Source organism: Leucopleurus acutus (genome assembly GCF_964270905.1).
Source record: "Leucopleurus acutus genome assembly, chromosome: 16".
In the NCBI taxonomy this organism is placed as follows: Eukaryota; Metazoa; Chordata; class Mammalia; order Artiodactyla; family Delphinidae; genus Leucopleurus; species Leucopleurus acutus.
In genome coordinates this window covers 82,142,789-82,159,251 of record NC_139158.1, presented here as the reverse complement: position 1 = coordinate 82,159,251, position 16,463 = coordinate 82,142,789, and the positions used below count along the sequence as shown (strand labels likewise).

The following is a 16,463-nucleotide window of genomic DNA, read 5'->3' as shown; positions in this document are numbered from 1 at the left end:
GGAAACATTTGGGGGATGCATTTTTGGGAGCAGCCAGGGACGCTGCTGCACATCCTACAGTGCCCACGACGGCACCCCACAGGATCATCAACCCAAACGCCCGGTGCCCGGTGGAGAGGCCGGCTGTGTTTGCGACCGCCTGCTTGGCGAACGTGCTTTGGGCCCCATCTTAGAGCTCTCACCTGTGCAGGGACGGTGGGTGAAGGGGACCATCCCTGCCCTGAGTTGCTGAGCCTTTGGAGGAAGACGACGTGTGTGCAGGGCCCCGAGAGGCCGCCCTGCGCGTTACGGGGGTCCAGAGGAGGGCGTGGTGGGATGGGGCTGGTTTCTGGACCTCCACATGGCTTCCTCTCTCCCCACCCTATCTGTTCGCCACACACCAGTCCCAGGGGGCCTCTCATCACAGAACTCTGGCCACGTCCCCCTGCCAGACCTAGAACGTGAACCAAGGCCCCGCATGACCCAGCCCCTGACCAGTCCCCCCTTGCCCCTGAGCGCATCTCCCTCTCTGGTCAGCTCCTGGGGGCTGTCACCCCGCACCTGGCACGGTGCCTGGCACACAGAGGGAGCTTCATGAATCGTTGTTGACTGAACTGCTAAATGGATAAACAAGTTGTTTGTTCAAGCCTGGGATGGAAGAGGATGAGGCAAAGGGATTTCCAGACGCGAGGCCCCTCTGCAGCCGCAAGACACGAGATCAACATGTGTTTCATTGACGAGGGAAGATGCCCACAGTACGTTGCCCCCAACCCAGGTTTATGTGAATCAGCAGGGACACACATCTCAGTTATGAGGAATTGCACACGCGTGTTTCCGTGTGTCTATACGTGCATGACGGGAATGGCTTCACGGGTGTGTGACCCGCACAGGACCCTGTACTAGGACCCCATGCTGGGTTGGATGCTCTGCTGTCTCTGTCTTGCGATTTTTAATAACATTAGGTCAAGGGGTCCTGCATTTCCACTTTGCACTGGGACCCGTAGATGCTGCAGCCAGTCCTGGTGCCCGGGGATGGCTGGGAGGTCAGTGCATCTTCTAGAACCCCAAATGGGCTGTGAACAGCAGGGCCCACTCTCTTCTCTGCAGTTTGCTCCGGTTGCAGACACCAGGCAGAGTTTTTATAACCCTCCCACCCCAAGAGGAAGCCGGGGGGATGAACTCAGTTCAGGGTCCTCTTTCCACATTCTTCCAAATGACCGTGGTCGCATAGTTGACCTTTCAAGGAATACCAGGGAGGTGAAGACCAGCCTGGGAGAAAGCTGTCTCCTCTCCACCTCCAGGTGGCTCTTTGAGATGCGGTCCTGGGCCAGGGGAACCTCGGAGCTCACATGCAGCTCCCACCCTGTGTTGGGGAACCTTGACCCCTTTTTAGCACAGGGGGCAGCCCAGGACACACTGGTGTGAAGCTGAGAGCTCAGACTTTGGCTTCCAGCAGAACAGGGTTCCAATACTGGCTCCACCACTGACCCGCTGCAAGGCCTTTATCGCGGGAGCCTGTTCCTCTTTGACAAGTGACATAACGATGTCTGCCCCGTGGGGCCGTGGAGAGGGCTGGCTGGGCTGTGAGCTCTCGGCCCACTGTTGGCACAGGAGACGTTTGTTCATTTCGTAAACAGTCATCAGGAGCCCACGAGTGCCGGGCACTATGACGGACATCCTTACACTGTTTATTAGCAAAAACTATCCCCCGGGGTTTGGTTGATGGGTCATTCCTACTCCTGTTTTTTTTTGTAATTTATGTACTTCAAAAGTTAAGATATAGTTCACATACATGGAATTCACCATCTTAAAGTGTACCGTCTAGTACTTTTTAGTACATTCGCCTTGTTGTGCAGCCATCCCACTAAACAATGGCAGAACATTTCCGTCATCCCCAGAAGAGACTTGCTATCCATTAGCGCTCCCCCCATTCCCTGCCTTCTCCTGGGCCCTGGCAGCCACTAATCTACTTTCTGTTTCCATGGATTTACCTGTTCTGGAAATCATACAACATGGGATGTTTTGTGACTGGTTTCTTTCACGTAGCGTAATGTCTTCAGAGTTCATACATGTCGTACCATGGATCCGTGCTTCATTTCTTTTTCTGGAGAATAATATTCCATTGTCTGGATACACCGTGTTTTGTTTATCCACTCATTAGCTAATGGACACTTGGGTTGTTTCCACGTTCTGGCTATTACGAATAATGCTGCTGTGAGCACTTGCGAACCTATGTTTTTAGTTCTCTTGGGTATGTACTTAGGGATGGAATTGCTGGGTCGAATGAGAGCTCTCCGTTTAACTCTTTGAGGAATTGCCAAACTGTCTTCCAAAACATCTGCGGCATTTTTGTAACCCCATCAGCAGTGTAAGAGGGTTCCACTCTCTCCACATCCTCAACAATACTTGTCTTTTGTCTGCCTTTATTTTAGCCATTTTAGTGGGAGCGAAGTGATATTTCACTGTAGTTTTCCGTATCCCTGTTTTTTGTTGAAGGTGAATGTCTGTTGTGGTGACAGTCAGTTTTACCTTGAAAGCTCTCATCTTTTCTCATCCTTGGTGATAGAAGGGGAATGATCCATACCTGCCCTGTGAGTGCCTGCTCTCTACCAGGCCCAAGATGGCTTGCTACCCTGTTCCCTAGTTCTCCAGCCTCTGAAAAAGGGGCAAGGATGACCCTAAAATGGCAACTTGGACTGAACAATCAAAGGGATTTATTCGTTTGGCTGGCCGGGGCAAGAATTCAGCTTCAGGAATGGTGTGATCCAGTGGCTCGGTGATACCGCCAGAGATCACGTGTCTGTTTGTCTCTCTGCTCTTCCCTCCAGCAGGTCAGCCCCATTTGGAAATGTGGTCTACTCGTGGTTGCCAGATGGTAGCTGTTTCTGGGACTCTCTCCATCCCTCCTCCCTCAATCCTGTCCAGGGAAGGAGAGGGCTGCTCTGGACTTGGAAACTTCTAGGATACCTGTGCTCCATTCATTGACTAAATTGGGTCACGTGCCCACTCCTGAACCAGTCGCTGTAGCTGGAGGGCTGGTTGCCGCGTATAAGGCCGCAGGTCCTGACCTCTATAGCCAGGCTGGAGTCACTCTAAGGCACGGCTGCCTAAATAAAAATTGGGTTGGGTAGAAAAAAAGAGGGCATGGGTGAGACAGATGGCATCGTCCCTATTTCACAGATGAGGAAATGGAGGCCCCGGCACGTGACTTCCCCTCTCTCAGCCCACACAGGCTGGTCAGCGGCAGATGTGGGTTTCAACCCCCTGGAGACCCTCTTCTTTCCTTTCTGTCTGCCCATTTCTCAGCTGAGGCTGTGCGTCCCTGGACGTGGCTGTCCTGACAGTGGCCAGAGCGAGCCAGACACCCGCCCTCAGATGCCCAGCGACTGCCCCCAGGGCTTGGGTTTACTGGATCTGGAACAGGATCAGGTTTTCAGGGAGGCATTTTTATTTTGCCCTAAAAGCCTTCCAGGGGGGGACGCAATTCCTAAGGGCTCGGCTTTAATGGTTTCTTTTATAGAATCATTCAAATTATAGATGGGTGAACTCGAGGAAACCCCACTAAAGAATGCAGGAAAGCCGGCATTAAAAGCGACTAAGGTAAAGTAGTGGTGAGTGGAAGAGCTCGCTCTTTAAACACTTGTTGTTAAACAGCCAGAGAGAACCCCTGATGCTGGTCTGGTCCTTGGGAGGCCGGGCTTCGGGACATCTGGCCCGTCTGGAAGGCTCCAGGTGAAGCCGATTCCAGATGTGGACGGGCCCAGGGCCTTCAGAAGCACTGCTTTCGCTGACCTCTGACTCTTCTCACCCAACTTGCCGGCACCATATTTGTTGTGGTTAAGCAGCCTCACCTGGGTTCAGATTCAGCTTCCCTGCTTCCAAGCTGGGTGTCCTCGGGCAAGTTATTCAGCCTCTCTGAGCTGTTTTGTCATGAGTGAGATGGGCTTTCTTTGTCCTCTTGCTTTACCTTCCTTTGGAATACTTATCACCACCAGATGTGATGTTAAGTATATACTGGCCAATGGTCTCATCGTTGCCGGAGCTGGTAGCCTGTTCTAGGCCCCCGTCACACTCGACCCGCCCGCAGAGCACAGGACACTATGACTGCTTCATCCGCCTTCTCCCGCAGAATCCAGAGCCCCACATCCTCCCGGCATCCCCCTTCCTCCTGTTCAAGCTTCTTCCAGATCCTTCCCCGTCGGGCACTCGTGCACAGCCTCTGCCGCATTCCCGGATCTCTCAGGTGGAGACGGGGCATCTGGGCTCGGTCCTCACGTTGCTTGTCCAGCTACACACTCTCCCTGGGGTGCAGTCTCCACTCCGGCCTGGACCGCTGCCCTTAGCTGGTGGTTAGTGAGCACTTCCGGCGTGCAGAGCTCTGCTGGGAGGAGCATCTGTGTGTTGAGTGGCAGAGGTGGGGCGTGAACCCAGGAAGGCGGGCCCCGGGCCAGAGCACGTCTTGGCTCCAAGGCTGTCTCTCCCCCTAGATCAGGAGCCAGGCCTGGGCTGGGATGTCCTGCTGTCCCCTGCCCGTTTTCCTCGTGCGTCCGGTGGGGATTTGAGAGAGGAGCTGCTCAGTCGCACTGTTTTGTCCCCTGTCCTCCACTTCCCAGGTCTTCTCCCCACCCCTACCCTCCGCCTTGGTTTCCCCACCTCCTGAAGGGTACATGGGGCCTCCCTGGACATTTTTATCACAATTTCCTGTGAATCTGTAATTATTCCAAAACAAGACACTGAAAATAAAATAAATTCTAAAGATGAACTTCAAAATGAACCATCGAGGGTCTGAGGGTTTCCGGCCGCCTCTGCCCTCACCGCCCCCCGTCCAGTGCCTGTCACGTCTTCCTGCGCTATTCCGTCGCCCCTGCCCGGACTCGCACTTCCAGCCTCGCCCCCTGCAGTTCAGTCTCTAGCAGTGGCCTGGGTTGGTCTTTTACAAACAATTGCAGCTGCCCACTCCTCACCGAACACCCCGTGGTTTCCACTTCATGCAGACAGGGTGTGCGTCCTGGACTCAAAGCAGCACAGCTTTATTCTGTCACGGTCAGGAGGCTGCAAGTCCAAAACCAAGGTGTCCTGGGCCACACTCCTTCCAAAGGCGCCAGGGAAGAGTCCTTCCTGGCCTCTTCCAGCTTCTGGTGGCCGTCGGTGTTCCTTGGGCTCTGTCTTCACAAGGCTGCCATGTGTGTGTGTGTGTGTGTGTGTGTGTGTGTGTGCATCTCCGTGTCTTCACGTGACCTTCTAAGGACACCAGTCATTGGATTAGGAACCACCTTAATACAGTATGATCTTAACTAATTACATCTACAAAGATGCTATTTTCAAATAAGGTCGCATCCTGAGGTTCTGGGTGGACATGAAGTTGCGGGAGTAAACGGAATAAAGGTAAAGGGCTCGCTGATGCCCCCAGGACACTGCGTTGCTGATGCCCCCAGGACACTGCGTTGCTTCTGCCCCCTGCTGTGCCCACCACTTTTGCCCTGAACTCCCCCGGGCCTCTCACCCTTAGTCTCTGCTCCAAGAGGAGGCCAGTTTTCTCACTGCGCCCCCGCCAACCTCCGGACCTTTGCCTTTGCACTGCCCGCTTCCCTGACATGTGGCTCCCTCCCTCGCTGTTACCCAGCTCTCTGCTCAAGAGGTCCCTCGGCGCAGAAGGTGGCAGTCACTGGGGCTGCTTGTGACTGTTCCCACCCACCTGGGCACCAAGCGGGACTGACCCCACCCTTTGAATTTAGGTGGATCGCATGACCTGATTTGGCCAATGAGATGCGAGTGGAACTTCCACCAGCTGGAGTCCTTCTGCAGACATCAGCGTCCTACCCCTCCCCTGCTCCGTTTGTCTCCACACACGTATCACCACGGGCTCCCTGCCCTGCGTGTTTCCTGGCCGCCTTCCCCACCAGTGGGCGCACCCAGGGGCCAGGGAATTTTCTCTCTGTGGTTCCCACCGTGTTCCAAGCTCCTAAAGCAACCTGGCGTAGGGTCAGAGCTGAGGCCACACTTGCGATGGACGAGCGGTGGGCGCGCGGATGGATCGCGAGCCTCGGATGAAACGGAGTCTGTGCAGCCCTTCCCACTAACCGCCTCTCCTGTAACCGCTCCTCTGTGCATTTGACTCCTTCCTGTCTAGGGCAGAGCATCAACCCCAAGTTGGCAGGCCTGATCGGGCGGCAGGGGCCCCAGAACAAGCAGCCCTTCATGGTGGCCTTCTTCAAGGCCACCGAGGTCCACCTCCGCAGCACCCGTTCCACGGGGGGCAAGCAGCGGAGCCAGAACCGCTCCAAGACACCCAAGAACCAGGAAGCCCTGCGGGTGGCCAACGTCGCAGGTACGCCTGGGGGCGGGAGGGTTAACACGTGGACACCCGCCCCCCGAGGAGCCCACAGGGGGCCCCCTGTGGGACCCCAGCTGGGGTGGGACTCAGAATCCACGCATGTGCTTGACAGATGGTTCTGGAACCAATGCAGCAGGAAGCACAGCCCACGGAATCCCTTCCACCCCAGAGCTCACCGTCTTCCGGGTATAAATTGTGTCATAAATTCATTTTGAAATGCAAGTAGCAAAACATGAGTGTAACAAGATGCCAATCATGTAAATTTCTAAGCGGCCCGAAACAATAGCTCCAAATAAATAGAGGGAGGGAGGCCGCTGCCCGGGGAGCGGGGAGGAGGAAAAGGGGGGAGTGTGCTGCATCTTTAGTTTTATTTCTTCAAGTGAAAAACATTTGAAACTCATGGCAAATTTTAACACTTGTTGAATACGGCCGGTACGATTTTCCTGTGGAGCCGTCCCGGCTCTGGGTTCATCATGAGCTGGGAGAGGCCTGGGGCTGGTCGGAGGAAGCGTGGAAGGGAGACATGGGGGGTGTTTAGAAGAGTGATGGCGAGGTGGGAAAGGGGCCGCCACCCTCAGATTCACTTATATTGTCAGTGGCTTCTTCTGCCTTACCTGGACAATTTTGAAATTTCTGTTCATTTTCCTTTTCGAGGAAAAAGAAAATTACAGTTACTGCGGTTGGTGACGTTTCCAAGAGCAGGGCATCCTGCTGGGTGGGTACCAGTGGGTACATGTAGCTTCAGAGCTTGTGTGCAGAGCTTTCGAATCGAAAAGGATCTTTGGATTCTTTTCTGGCAGGTGCATCCGTTATTCTTTAGGCTGCTCCGAGGGAATCTGTGATCCCCCAAATTAAAGCCCAACTGAATCTCTTCATTTGTATTAGGAGCCTCCTCTGCGCTGGGCTCCTGGGGGCTGGGATTCACCAGTGAAAGCCCAGCCGTGGTGCAGAGATGATTCAGGATGGGCAGGAGGCGGCCATCATTCACAGCCACACTGACACCAGGCCCGGGAGTTGGAACGTGGTGACGAGGGACTCTTGAGGGGGTGGTTCAGAGAAGACTTGCCAGCTGAGAGCTCCGAGGCGAGCTGGTGCCCCAGGGGCCAGGCCCGGTGGGCAGGAGGCCAGCGCTGCAGGCAGTGGGACCTGCAGGTGGAGGGAGTTTTCGGGGCAGCTCTGGGAGGGAGGGTGGAGGGGGGCAGGCCATGTGGCTGGGCTGGGGAATGAGCACGGTCAAGTGTCCTCTCGGGAGCCACATCTTGAGTTTGAATTTCATCCAAAGCAAATTTGGAAGCCTTTGCAGAGTTTCCAGCTATGATTCGGGGTGGGGTTGATAAGAAGCTCATTCTGGCTGCTCTGAGAATGCTGGGGAGCAGGGCGGGGCACTCAGGGAGGGTTGGAATAGGAAGATTTATGAGAGGCTTTTCTATATCAGTCAGGCAGGAAGGGCTAGCAAACGTCATCCCCGCGGAGACTCCCGTGGCTCGGAGGTCTGTCAGGTGTAACGGTCTAACCGAGGTAGTGAAAGGGGAGGGACTGGTCTCAAAATCTTAAAATTGGACACTCAGCTTCCCCCACTGCATCCTCTGGTGAGGACCGCCATCAAGTCTGCACTTACATAACCCCACAGGACGGAGCTCTCACTATCTCATGTGGCAGCTGTTCTACCTTGCCTGGGATCTACTTCCTTGCTCTGGATTTCTACTTCCTGGCCCTGTTTGAAGTTCACCTAAACCCTGCCTGGGAGTTTAATTTTAAAAGAATACCGAAGCCTGGGCCCCACTGCAGGCTTAGTAAACCAGAATCTCTGAGTGTGTGTTTGTACACACATGCCCGGTTGAAGTGCTTTGCCTCCTGTGATGAGCTGGGAATCCTGCTGCAGGGCCACATGAGTAGAATCCTCTCTGCTGTGGCAGCCCTTGTGCGCTAGAGAGACACGTCCTGCAGGCCAGCCCCACCCCGCAAAGGCCTTCTGCTGCTCTTCAGACCGTGTGGTTTGGGGCGAGAAACTGGGTCCCTCGCCTCCCTTCCACTTGCCTCTCACCCACGAATGGACCCAACTCCCTAGTCATTAGCCATTTTCACCAGATGACCCTGGGGGTGGGAGCTGAGTCCCAGCACCGGTTGTAACTTCTCAGCTGCTCTGGCCGGGTTTGCGGAGGTGGGTGAGCAGTTGCCTCTCCACTCCTGCTTGCCTGCTGCTATGGCCTGGGATGGGTGGGCAGGACAGGAGGAACAGGGGAACTAGGATTCTACTTCTTGAGCATCTCTTTTCTTCCCTTTCCTCGTCTTTCTGCTAGTAAGAGGTCAGAGTGAAATAGGAGTTCCAACCACTTCTTCCTGGAGCAGCCACGTTCCAAGGAGGCCTGAAGGACCCAGGTGTCTGAGGTCCCTGATGGCAGGGCCAGGGCCCACCCCGTACTGATATGCCCACAACTAGCTTCATGAGCTGCTCTTGTCCTTGGTCTGTTGGGCCTTGGGCTTCAACATGAAGCCACGTATCATTGCTTTGTTTTCAGACAGGGCTGGGAAAAGTGGCAGTAAGGTCCCTACTTGTCCTTCCTCTGCTCATGGCAGACATTGCTAATCAATCCTGGCACATTCTTCTCACTGAGTCCACACAAAGCTTCAGATCCTTCTTTACTCAGGGCAACAAACAGCCAGCAGTGTTGGCCCTCCACACACAGCTTCTTTGCCACATCCCTGGCCTAGGCTAACGTGCTCAGACCTTTGTCTTGTTCAGGTTGCTTCACACAACATCACTGGGCTGAGGGCTACTCCCCCCCCTCCCCTCTATCTTCTGCCTCCCTACAAGGAAGGAGGGGAAGAAGGCTTGTGGGGTGGCCGCCTGGGGCCACAGGCATGGCCACAGCAATGGAGGCCTTCCTGGATTTCCACTCAGTGTCTGTGCCTTCCATGTGGCACAGTGAATGGTCCAGGAGGTTCCTGGGCTCGCCTCTGATGGTTCCCTTGAGCTTGACCTTTGTATATCGGTGACCACCTGGCCCTCCAGCAGCCCTAGTACCCCTGCAGCTGGTTTTCTCTATCTCAAGGCCCTCAGGCTAGGTCCCAAAGTGGGGAAGGGGGGCCCAGGACTCCCCATTCCTGCTCCATCCTCCCTAACCTCCCCAACCCCCAGCCATGGAGCTCAATCCAGCAAAGCAGACCTCCCCCCTGCACGCCGCCGGCCGCTGACCCCAGCGCTGCCTCCTCATTCCTGGAAGGCTCTAGTGCCTGCTGCTCGTCCCTCTGCCAACCGCCACTCCTGTCCTGGTTCTTGCCGACTTCCTAACCCTCCTCTCCATCCTGCTCCGTCCTCATCCTGGGACCTCCTCCCTTGGATTCCTCCCTGGCCCGCCCTCTCACTTCCTTTCGTTCTTACACGAAGAACATCACCTCCTTGGAAGGCCTTGGTTAGCGCCCATGGCACAGACCCCTCAGCCCGCCCTTCCCATCCTCCTCTCCTCCCTTAGTTCCTCCCCGGCGCTCATCTAGATGGAATGGAATTGGTGTTTCCTCATTTGGTCATTATCTGCCTCTCGCTGGAGGATAAGCCCCTCAGTGGCAGGGCTTTGTTTTGTTCACACTTGTAGCTCCACTGCCCAAAACAGCACCTGCAAATCTGTAGACATTAACAATTTGTATGAATCAATGAATGACACACCAGGCACCAAGGTAATGAGGGCCCGAGATACCCGAAGGTGGCTGTTCCCACCCACCCCCCAGTCCTGGCCCCCCTCACTGAGATCCTCTCACTGGTCCTGAGTGTCTCCTAGGAGCCAGGATCCCTCCTAGAAAGACACATGCAATTCTGTCATCATCAATTGTGTCCTTTCCTCACTGGTTTGTACATTTTAAAAAATTGCTTTTCTGAACTCTAGATATAAAGATACATGTACAATTGGGGATATTCAAAAAGGCTGATAGGAAGCCCCTGGGAAGTTTTAGGCGGAGGAGAGACAGGTCGTGGTTAAGAAAAAAAATGAATCCCTCTAGCTTCTGGGTTCAGGGGAGGTTGTGCAGTGGCAGCTGTGTGTGTGTGTGTGTGTGTGTGTGTGTGTGTGTGTCAGAGAGAGACAGAGACAGAGAGAGACAGAGACACAAAGAGAGAGCTAAACAGATTTCTACATGTTTACAAGGGCTCAATTCCTAACCCAAAGTTCCTACAAACTTTACATACTTCTGGAAAACCCCAGTGCATCATTTTCGTTCCTCAGAGAAACCTCAGTATTGTTTTTCTGGCAGGTCAGTGGGGCTTGACTTTTCGCCCTGTCATTTCTTCTCGATGGTGGGGCTTTGTCCCAGGCCCTGTCCGTGTCTCCTGCTGCCCGCTCCACGGGGCTGAGCATCGTGAGGTGGGCGGGCCTCACAAAGTGAGGTTGAGTGGAAGCAACCCCTCCGAGCAGGCTGTTGCAGCCAGCGTGTGGGATGCGGATGGAGATGGACTCCCACACGGAATCCACGCAGATGTCCACATCCAAACAAGAGAAAACAGTGTCCACAGAAGGGTCCAGAGAGAGCTGTGAGCTAAGACTGCGTGAGAGAGACGGGGGCATTGGTACCTCCCTTACAGAGGCCGTTTGCTGGGGATGGAAATGAGTTTTGAGGCTACAGGGGCTTGAACGGCTTCTGTGTCAGGAAGGTCACCCTCCAGCTTTCAGAGTTTGCTTGGGATCACACCACTGTCTTAGACTGAGGAACTCTAATCTGTGTGTATTTCCTTTTCCTCCCCCCCGGTGCCGCTCCTCAGAAAACAGCAGCAGCGACCAGAGGCAGGCCTGTAAGAAGCACGAGCTGTACGTCAGCTTCCGGGACCTGGGCTGGCAGGTAAGGGCGGCGGTGGCTGGATCGGCCCCGGATGTGTGAGGCCTCCAGTGTGGGCTCCCCCGGAGGTGGGGCTGGGTCCCGCATGTGCAGTGAGCCGTGTTTCTCATCTCTTGAGACTCCAGTATCACGTCCTAACTAGAGGCTCTAGGGATGCCCCATGAAGCCCAAGAGCAAAACCACGGTTGAGACTCAAGCTAGAACCAGAAACCCAAACGTTGTGGACTCTGAACCTCGTTCTCCACGTGAACCCCATTTCCATCCTGCACTGGCTGCTTCTCTCAGACGTGGCCGAGTCCGTGAGCTGGAATCCAGCTGCCTGGAGGACGGGCTACCACCCTGTGCCCTGTCTGCTTCTCCCTCCCCCGTCTGTGATTCCAGTTCCCAGAGAAGGTGCTGATTGGCCCAGCTCGGGTCAGGTGCTTGTTCCCAAACCAATCAGCTGTTTCAGGGCTGGGGTCATGTCCTAGGACTGTGGCTGCCCCTCTGGAATCATTTGACTGGAGCAGGGCAGGGGATGAATCCTAGAAAAAGAGTATCTCAACTATTTATGAGTATCTATGACATTCTGGGCCCTTTTCTAGGCACTAGAGGTGCAGTCTAGGCATAGCAATGTGCCTGCCCTCACGGAGCCCAAATTTCCCCGGAAAGGGTGTTGTCGTCGTAAGACCCTCAGGACCACTGGTTTTGTTGTTCTGCCTTCAGCGAGCTTGTAGTTCAGTGGGAGCGTCCAGATTCTTCCCAGGTCATCATGTCCTCAGATACACCCCCAGGGCACTTGTGCACACAGCCGGCTTGGAGTCCTCCTGTGATTTTGTCCCCACTCTTAGGACAGCATCCATGGTCTAAGAGGCGCCAGGCCGTGCTTGCGTCCTAGAGCTGGAACAGAGCCCCACATGCACTCGAGTCCCTGAGGGGTATATGTGTTGCTAGCACATTTCTGTGCTAACCCGACCCCGTGCATCCTTTAGAGTCGCACACGTGTACCAGGCACTGTGCTGGGTCGGCTATACTGTCATGTCTCTCCTGGGTGGGTGAAGTGAGGCCTGGAGGCTTCACGGGTTACCACGGGTTACCACCTAGCAGGGGTAGGGTTGATGCCACCCTAATCACCCCTCTCTGTGCCACCTTCCGATGAAGAGCAAGTGTTCATTCTGGGCTCAGCCCAGCCCCCGGTGGTCTTTCCCTCACTCTGCAGTCTGTTGGGACCATGGAAGGCTGCCTCTGTAGGAGCCCAAGCTGCACAGGAGGAGGTGGGCCGTGCCTTTGACCTCTGGGAGCTTCGGAGTCTGGCCCACAGGAGGAATGTTTCGGCCTAGAGGGCAGGACCCTGCGGCTCCCACTTTCCACGTGGTTCTGAACCCGCCCCCTGCCTCGTCCTCCGCTCTCTCCCGCAGGACTGGATCATAGCGCCCGAAGGCTATGCCGCCTACTACTGCGAGGGGGAGTGCGCCTTCCCTCTGAACTCCTACATGAACGCCACCAACCACGCCATCGTGCAGACACTGGTGAGTGGCCTGCGCGCCGGCCGGGGTGTGGGCAGCTGGGGGAGCAGGGCCACCACATCCTGCCTCGTGCTCCTCCGAGCTGGGGCCACAGCAGGTCTCTGGCCAAGACCACGTCATGGCTTTCAGGAGCCCAGGGCACTTTTGCTTTCGTGGGCCCTACCTCCATAAAACAAGACTAGAAATTATAGTTAATAACATGTATTATAATCTTCGTGTATGTCTTCAACCCTAGAGTGCATTTATTTCTCCTAATTTTAGAAGCAGTTAGAACAGTTTCGTGGGCTCCTAAAGGTATCATGGGTAAAGGCCACTGTGCGTAACGGCGGGCGCCCTGGCCCTGCCTCCGTCAGGCGACCGCTGTTCCTGGTTGTCAGCATCCACATCCACAGGCCCTGCAACGTCTGGGCTTCCTCCAGGTCGGGTAGGCTTGAGGGCTCATCCCCTCCCAGAGCTCGTGGCTTTGCCTCCTGGCCTTGAACTCTGTGGTTCAGCCATTCAAGGGTGTTTATTGAGCATCTGCTACATGTAGACCCTGCGCTGACAGCTGGGGACACTGCAGGGAACAGCATACAGGGAACATCACAGACGTGGTCCCTGCACTCAGAGCCTCATTTTCCAGGCAGGGAAACAGTCAAGTGAACAAATGCGGGAACTTCAGGGAGAACAGAGAGGGGAACGACAGGAAGGTGGCAAACAGGACAGTAGGGTAGAGAGATGGGGGGCAGCCATGGGGCTCTTTGAACTTCCACGGGGTCATTGGAGGATTCAGTGTGATGATGCAATTAAAGCTCTTAACGGGGTATCCAGCACAGAGGACACTCAACAGATGTTATTTTTACTACTTTACCAACAACAAGAGTGATACGAGTTAGAGACTTTGTTCTTTAGCTTAGAACCTGAGGCTCAGAGACATTGTTTATCTTCCTCCTTGCTGTGAACATGATCTGGGCCTTCCCTGACAACTGGTCATCCTCTCTGGCTTGAATGCTTCTAGTGATAGAGAGCTCACTACCCAGGCCCATCTCCTCTGTACCACGGGTCTGTCTGTTGCTTCTTTTGCTTAGTAACCTGCCTCCCTCTTCCCTGTCCCTGCCCTGTGTGTTACTTCTCGCTCCCCTGTTCCGTTTATTTGGATTAGGCTCTGCCCTTTGAGGGAAGGCCTCTTTTTTGAAGCATTGCTTTGCCAGGACCCCCACTCCCACAGCAGTAAACTCTGAAGCCCTATTCAGGACTGAAGGTCTTCAGGCTGGAAATGAAGTCACCCCAGCCTGTTCCTTGGCCTGAACTTGTCCCCCGTGCCAGTGTCCCCCTGTTCTGTCCTGCTCCGAGGACCAGAGTGACGGGGGTGTCTCCCAGGCCGCCAGGAGCACACCTCCACCCTTCTTTGAGCCCTGCCCATGGAGCAGAAACCCGGCCGCCCTGTGACACTCTCTCCATCTGCAATTCACCAGAAAGCTCTAGGATCAGAATGAGTCCTTTGATTATTCTGAAACGAAGGTCATGTTTGAAAAGGAGGTGAATCCCTGCTTTCTAGAGAGTCCTAATGAAATACAGAGGAAGTGAGCTAACATCTGGGATTTGCTTTAACATTATTCAAGGATGGAGGAGATGGGGGAAGGTTTAGATTTGTAAGGTTTGAGATTAAACATAAAAAACAGTTTAAAAATCACGCTGACCTACGTGGGAGGTCATAGACTGGGGCTTGGGGGCGGAGGGTCATCCACAGGGTTTCCGGTTGGCCCACGTGGTGTGTTGGAAACCTGGAAGTTTCTCATAAAAACAAAACAGGACTGACAGCTGGCCTGAGCACTCGGCACATCCGATCGCACTGGCTTTGGGCAGCTTGTGTCCATCTCCCTTTGGTTTGCCCCGGTCCTCACCGTCCCCTATGGTCTGACTCCTGGCCCAGTTTGGTCATCCGTGGCGCTTGCATGGCCACTGCCGACGTTTGAATTAGTTTGTCCCCGAGCCCCACCACCTGTAAGGTGCGTAGGCGCCCACGAGCCAGACGGAACAATAAACCTGGGCAACTGGCTGACTCCTTTCCTCGTTCTTACCTCTGGACCTCCTCCTTTCTTGTGGACGTCCACCCAAGGGTTTGCCCAAATTCTTTGCCTCTCATTTTTATTGCTTAAGATGCAGAACAGTCTAATATAGTCTAGACTCACACCATCCAATACAGTGACCACTTCTGTGTGGTGGCTCTTCAGTGAGTACTTGAAACGTGGCCAGTCTGAATCGAGATGTTTTGCAACTACAAAATACACACTGGGTTTTGAAGACTTAGTATAAAAAAAATGTAAAATATCTCATTAATGATTCCTTATGCTAAGTATACGTTGATGATAATTTTTTGAAATCTGGGATTAGAGTAAATGTACTGTTTAATTTCACCTCTTTCTATTTCACCTTTTAAAATGTAGCTACTAGAACGTTTTAAATTACACATGTGGTTTGCGTGATAGTTTTCTTGGACAGGACAGGTCTGGCCCAGAGGTTGGCAACCTTTTTCTGGAAAGGGCCAGATAGTAAATATTTTCAACGTCGAGAGCTGAAAGTCTGTGCTGCACCTTTTCACCACAGATGCTGTGTAATGCAGAAGCAGAAGCAGCCACAGATGATGTGTAGATGAATGGGCGTGGCATGTGCCAATAAAACTTTATTCATAAAAGCAGGCAGTGGAGCAGGGATCGGCCTGCAGGCCAACCCTCGTCTAGCCCAGTGGTTCTCCACTTGGGGCAGTTTTGCCTCCCAGGGGATATTTGACAATGTCTGGAGACATTTTTAGTTGTCACGGTGCGGGGGTGGGGTGGAGTGCCTCCGAATTCTAGTGGGTGTAGCCCAGGGATGCTGTCAGACATCCTACCGTGCACAGGACAGCCCCACATCCTGGCCCCAAGTGTCTTCCTAGCCATGTGCTGGGTGACCCTCTATGCTTTGGTTCTGTCATCTGTGAATCAAGAATAACCCCAGAACTGAGTTAGTTACCCAGCAAGCGCTTAGAACTGGGAGTGACCGGTGAGTGTCACCTGCGGGGGACTTTTGTCCAAGCAGTACCTGTTCCTTTTAGGAATACTGAGGCCAGGGAGGAGTGACTCACCGGGTCTCACCACTGCCACCGTTTTGGTGTGTGTTCCAGGTGCACTTCATCAACCCGGAAACGGTGCCCAAGCCTTGCTGTGCTCCAACTCAGCTCAATGCCATTTCCGTGCTCTACTTCGATGACAGTTCCAACGTCATCCTGAAGAAATACAGAAACATGGTCGTCCGGGCCTGTGGTTGCCACTAGCCCCTCCTGGAAGTCAGACGCTTCGGGGCCACGTTTCTCCAGATCCTGGGCCCCTCGCCGCCCAGCGTCTCCCACCACCTCGGCGAGGAGCCCGCAGCCCAGCTGCCTTTCGCGGGGCCTTCCCGTCCCCCTCTCCAGCTGCAGCGCTGTAGGAGCGTTAAGGAATCTGAGAGGCAGATGGCTTTTGATCCGTTTTTCGTTGGCATCCTACAGACAAGATCCTACAAGCTGCTGCAGGCAAAACCTAACAGGGAAAACATATATCAAGAAAAATTGCTGGGCCCCGATCGCTGGCTGTGGAGTCTCAGCTATGCACCGACTCGTTCCCAGGGGTAATGATGACACCCTTCAGCCCGGCCACCAGCAGCGGGGGGAAGGGGCCGCGGCCAGGGGTGGGCACGTTCATCTCTGTGCGAGAGGGAGACTAACGCGGAAGTCCCTGTAATAAATGTCACAATAAAACGAATGAATGAAAATGGTTAGGATGGTAGAGATATATTTTCCTAAACAATTTATCCCCATTTCTTGG

General features: G+C 54.3%; 1 protein-coding gene across 1 annotated transcript in view; it reads left to right on the top strand.

Moving 5' to 3' along the window:
- The window catches only part of BMP7 (bone morphogenetic protein 7), an 87,522-nt gene extending 71,262 nt beyond the window's left edge, over positions 1–16,260 (top strand). Inside the window, exons 4-7 of the mRNA XM_082856212.1 lie at positions 6,110–6,307; positions 11,064–11,140; positions 12,535–12,645; positions 15,785–16,260. Of these exons, the coding sequence (XP_082712338.1) occupies positions 6,110–6,307; positions 11,064–11,140; positions 12,535–12,645; positions 15,785–15,934 (536 nt within the window). The 3' untranslated portion in view covers positions 15,935–16,260. The remainder of the gene's footprint in view (positions 1–6,109; positions 6,308–11,063; positions 11,141–12,534; positions 12,646–15,784) is intronic.
- The last annotated feature ends 203 nt before the right edge of the window (positions 16,261–16,463 follow it).